Below are 6,000 nucleotides of genomic sequence, written 5' to 3'. Positions count from 1 at the left end.
GTGTGTGTGTGTGCGTGCAGGATGACAGGTGTGTGGGGCAGGTGCATGCAGTTGTCCCTGTGCTGTCACAGTGCATTCACCTGTTCACCTGCCACCCAGCAAACATCACAGTTACAAACCAGTGAGTTAATCCTATTCATGGGAAATGAAGCACCGCTCTTCCTTATAATGCATTTCAACAGCTTCAAATAGTATGAGCCATCAGATTACAGGTATGACCGAAGTCGTGTCCCAAATGACGTACTATGTATGATGTTCTTTTACCCAACCATGTAGTGTAAGAATTTTGTAGGGGTTTTTTTTCATCCAACATAGGCATAACTGATAGCCTCTCCCTCTCTGCTACATAAGGAAACTATGACTGTTGAGTCCAACAATCCAAAATGAAAATGAAAAAATAAAAAATAAAATTCACATATTGCTTAACGTTTAGTCACCCTCAGGCCATCCAAGATGTGGATGAGTTTATTTCTTCATTGGAACAGATTTGGAAAAATTTAGCATTACATCACTTGCTCACCAATGGATTTCTTTGCAGTGAATGGGTGCCGTCAGAATAAGAGTCCAAACAGCTGATAGAAAACATTACAATGATCCATAAGTAATCCACAACACTCCAGTTCCTCAATTAACATATTGTGAAAAGCCGTAAAAAACAATTTAATCACAAATGAATGCTTACGATATTTAAACTTTAAACTATTGATTCCAGCTAAAATATGAATATGAGTCCTCTATCTATAATATTCCTTTCTCAAGTGAAAAAGGCTTCTGAATCAGGACGGAAATATATATATATATAAGTGAAAACAGTTCTAAACAACTATGTCAGTGGATTTTGATTTGAGAGGACAACAGCAGATGGCCGTTTTCACTGGAGGAAGTATTATGGATTCATATTTTAGTCAGAAGCGATGGTTTAAATGTCTTGATGGATTTGTTTCTTACAAACACACAGACTTAACAAGACATTAACTGATCAACTGGAGGATTACTGTGATGATTTTATCAGCTGTTTGGACTCTCACTCTGATGGCACCCATTCACTGCAGAGGAGGATCCATTGGTGAGTCTTTTCCCCCATTTTTTCATAAGTGTACCAAATCCAAATTGAGTGAGCATGAATCAAAGTCTTTGTATAAACTTAAATTATTTTATTGGAAATGATTTGGACAAATACAAAAAGACATGAAATATGAAAAAAGGTATGCTAAAAAATTGCACTGAACTCAATTTTAAGACATTTCATGCACAAATTGTGGTCAATAAATTGTGACATCAAAGTCAATATGTCCACGAGCATAGTGTACACAATATAAAAAAGATTGTAGTCTATTTATTGAGAATGTCCTTTTCTTCACATCAGACAAAAATACAGAAGTGTTGCATGTCATCACTTGAAAAAAAAAAAAAATTAAATTACAAAAAGTAACATGGCTTTGGTTTCAATGGTCCAATCATTCGTCTCAATAATACAAAACGACAGGACTTCAATACTCTTTGGTAAACTGGAGTGCATTTTAAAACTCAGTCTCTGTACAACAAAAGGATGAGGGATGAAGGGGAGTAAAAAAAACTTGTGGTAAAAAGAACAAACATCGGTAAAAACAAGTGATTAACCTTACGCATGCAGGTTACAACACACTAAAACCAACTGGAAAAAAAAAAAAACACACACACACACTGTGGTCCATTACGGCTCTCTCCAAGTGTGTTTCTAGAGAACTCAGTAGATGCCACCTGTTATCAGAGATGTGATGGTCAGGGCCGTGGCACCTGTTAGCACACTGCCTCCGCACCACAGAACAGCTGTCTGTCTGTGTGCTTATGTTTGCATGTGTGTGTGTGTCATGCTGAGAGACATACCCTACATGTGAGCCCACCCCCAACCTGACAGCAGCTGTCCCTTGTTCAGGAGTCCTCGCTGAACAGCTATTATACTTTAAACATTCATAACTCCTTCATTTGAAGTAATCTGGTTAGGAAAAAAAGTCTGTGGCATTTGGAAATGTATCGACCGGATTAAGTTTAAGAAGTCCGCTGACATGTCACTTCATCCTTCTCCTGTCGCATATTGCGTCTATGTGCAGGTGTTATTATCTCACAAGGCACCTTGTCTGAATTAAAATAAAATGGTGTGTTCAGGCTGTGGAGGGACAGCAGCCGGCTGCGCTGTGTTTCTGCAGCAAGGACATGCGGCTGAAGGTGCGAGAACAGGTGCTGCACTGGTATTTCTTCACATCTGCGTGGGTCTGCAGGTGCGCACGCAGATTAGAACGGTCTGCGAAGGCACGGTTACAGTGTGGGCAGGAGAACGGACGTTCACCTGTGGGGAAAAGAGAGAGAGTATAGACTACAGTTATATGTATGCGCTTTGTAATCACAAATGTCCTTTCTAAAAGTAAATACCCTTGTTAAAAAACAATGTTAGTGAAATAGCTAACAGTAACATGGCAAACTGATTGAATCAACCACAGGTACACAAAATAAGTGGCTATTCAGCAAGGATGATAACAAGTGCTCCCTAGCATTCTTGATTAACTTATCTGTGCTTATCTCAGCTCTCACACTAGTGATTGATAAGATTGTCCTATTGTGTCATTGTTAAGAAGATGTCAACACAATGAGTGATCAATGAAAAGCAATTCTATTGAGGGCAAACTCACGTGACTGAGTGAATCACTAAACTTTAAAATCAATAAACCTTGCTACATGTACTGCATTAAGCTAACTGAGACTTGTTATAGCATTTGCATATCATTGCTCTTTTCTTGATTTCTTGATTTCTTCTTTTCTTGATTGCTCCCATTGTCCTTATTTGTAAGTCGCTTTGGATAAAAGCATCTGCTAAATGTAATGTAATGTAAACTAATGCTACTGCATTAATAGAATTATTGAGAAAAAAAAAAAAATGTAAGATTTTTACATTGCTTCACCTTAAATATTGTGTGTGTGTGTATATATATATATATATATATATATATATATATATATATATATATATATATATATATTTATATATATACATATACATATACATATACATACAAACATTTAAGAGAAAATAAAATTAAAATTCTTTCATGGACCCTTGAAATTTCAAAGCAGAAATGGAAAAGATTTACTCTGCTACATCTTTTTTTTAAAAAAGAATGAATTAAAATCTAGGAACTATTATTTAAAGCAAAATAGAAGATATTTGCTCAGCTACAATCTTTTAAAAAAATAATTCAAAATTTAATTAAATCTAGTAAAATTAAAAAGTCATTTAATCTGCTACATCTTAAAAATAAATTACAAAATTAAATAAAAAAAAAATTCCAAAGCAAGATTTACGATGTTTATTCTGCTAGGTCTTTAACAATAAATCGATAACATTTGAAATTTCCTTACAGTTTTTTTTATGCAAATCAACATGAACCAAATTTGGTGTTAGTAACTGATGAAATAAGCCTTAAAGCGAGAAAACATTTAGTAAGTTTGTTGATGTACCTGTATGTGTGCGAATGTGTCCTCTTAACAGCCAGGGTCTTGAGAATGCCTTTCCACAGGTGGGACAGACGCATGGTAGTGTGTGTGAGCGGATGTGCATTTTTAAGGCACCAAGACTGTTGTATTCTTTGGGACAGTGCTTGCAGAAGAAGGCCGGTCGAGTGGCTGGGACGGTGGCCTCGCTCTTGTCCTCTCTCTGTCCTGCTCTGTTCTTGCTGTTGCGCCTCGGCCTACTGGTCTGTTGGGGGTGGTAGGTGTCTGAGGAATCGGGGCTCGGTGGGTCTGAGGTGCGCCCCTCATCTTCCTCCCCACTGCTGCTGCAGCTGACGCTGGACGGGGAGCTGAGGTCCAGCGGGCCCTGGCTAGAGGAAAGGGTGGATGGGGATGTGGGATCGTGTAGGGAGGGTAGCAAGCTGACATCCCAAACCAATCCAGTGGTCAAGCAAGTTACAGGGAAGTTGCTGGTGACTGCTGGAAGTTCTGCTAGTGGGTATCTGTCTGGCAGAGTATCTGATGGGTGAGAGAGAAAGACAAAATAAGTTCCTAATCATGTTTTTAAAACCATAAACACTCGACTTAAAGGACTTGACAGCTGATAATATAAGTGATTGTCAATGATAAGCATAAGGCAGATAGTTGCAACAGATGTAGAAACTAAAAAAAAAAAAAAAAAAACATGCGCCTCTTACATGCAACCAGATCCAGTGAAGAAAGAGAGCTGTGTCTAAATGGAAATTCCACACACGGGAAATTATCAATAAACTTACTTTTAAAGTTATATATATATATTATATATATATATATATATATAATATATATATATATATATATATATATATATATATATATATATAAGGCTATAACTATATATATTATAACTATGTCCGATTTATCAATGCTTGATGAAAACTCGAACATAAATACAGATGTTATTCTATAGCCAATCTATGTGCAAGTTTTGCTCTTTAAAACCATTTCACGTTTAGATCGATTCGAGTTTTGAAGAATAGACCAAAACTCACCGTTCTGACATTCCAACTCGCTGTAGTTTGGCCTCTTGCTGGTGAAATACTTTTTTACCAGGAAAGACCGAGGCATGCTGAACTTTTCAGTCTGAACGATCCAGTCCAGTTATTTTCAGGAGGAAATCTCGCTGAAATCGGTCCACTTCAGAAACTCCGTTAAAAGTAGCGACCTCGCCAATCTGCAGTTCTTGTGACGTGAACACTGATCTGGACTACAATTAGTGAGTCTGTACTTATTTAAAATAGTCTGAAAGACTAAGTGGGTACTACACGTCCATCTGGACCCGCCCAATAGAACAGCCTCCAGCCGTCGCTGTCGTCAGTGTTTCATTTAATTATCCAGCACTTGACTGCTGCCTAGGTGTGAATGTTCCAAAGCGCACTTCGCAGGTAACACACACAAGTGAATCGTTTATTCGTGCCTATTAAGAGAATGTAAATTAGTCGTTCTAAATGCATTGTTTACTTCGTGGCTTCAAGCCAATGTGTGTAAAAAAAAATCAAGATTGTTCATTTAAATTAAAGCTTTTATGAAGGAACTGTTTGCCATTTCCAAAGTCTGCATATAATGGAGGATAATACAATTTGCGTGTGCAGCATACATCTACTTAAGTCTACTATGTAGCAAAACACATCTGCTAGATTTGGTTTGTACAGATGCATCGTTTAGTAATGAAATGTTCACTGTCATCAAGTTTCATTTCAAAGTCAAGGCCATTATATATAATACACTCATGTATGTGTTCTGGATATGTTTTATTACCTAGTTTTGATATAGCAGACAAGTGCACAATGCACTTCTCACCAGATGTGAGGACGAGCCTGGATGAGTTTGGGGGTGAAAGTACAAGTTTGATTATGGCTCCACCTTGTGGTAATAAAATGTGGTTATTTTGCGATGTTCCTAAAGGGTTTTCTGTTTGGTTCCGCAGTCATAAGCTATAAATAATTGTAAACAATTAAAAAATAATAATATTATATAAAAAATAAATGCTATATAAATATAGTATGTTAATGATGTCATCATAAAATAATTACAAATAAATGAAAGAATAATTAAATACAAGTTAAAATAATAAAAATAAATGTATAAATACAGAAAATAATAAGCAAAGAAAACAGGTAGTAAAAATAAATTCAGGATTGGATTTTATTGCAAATGAATTTGTTTTATCTTGTTTTTTAAAATAATTTATTTATTTTACTGTTATTTATTTATAGACATATTTATGTATTTATTTATCATTTCTGCAGGTTTGGTCCTCCAGTGTGTATCACTTTTTTTATGAAAGAACTTTGTGTCCACAATGTTTGATGAACTAAACACACACACACAAAAGTGTCCCAAATGACGTACTATACATGATGTACTTTTACTATGTACCCAACCATGTAGTGAAAGAATTTTAGGAGTGTTCAGGGGGCTTAAATATACATATCGAATTCTGTTTAAAATATTTTTATCGTGACTTATTTAACTTTT

The 6,000-nt window shown here is 36.1% G+C and overlaps 1 protein-coding gene across 1 annotated transcript; it reads right to left on the bottom strand.

Moving 5' to 3' along the window:
- Window positions 1–1,139: 1,139 nt before the first annotated feature.
- On the bottom strand, window positions 1,140–4,770 carry LOC109098523 (protein snail homolog Sna-like). Its single transcript, XM_019112116.2, has 3 exons — window positions 4,515–4,770; window positions 3,493–4,002; window positions 1,140–2,326 (listed from the first exon to the last, which is right to left on the bottom strand). The coding sequence occupies exons 1-3, from the start codon at window positions 4,588–4,590 to the stop codon at window positions 2,142–2,144; spliced, it is 771 nt and encodes a 256-aa protein (XP_018967661.1). The 5' UTR covers window positions 4,591–4,770; the 3' UTR covers window positions 1,140–2,141.
- Between the last annotated feature and the right edge of the window lie 1,230 nt (window positions 4,771–6,000).

Source organism: Cyprinus carpio, chromosome B11, assembly GCF_018340385.1.
Source record: "Cyprinus carpio isolate SPL01 chromosome B11, ASM1834038v1, whole genome shotgun sequence".
NCBI classification, from domain to species: Eukaryota; Metazoa; Chordata; class Actinopteri; order Cypriniformes; family Cyprinidae; genus Cyprinus; species Cyprinus carpio.
Note: the sequence above shows the minus strand (reverse complement) of the source record. Positions and strands in the feature narration are given on the sequence as shown.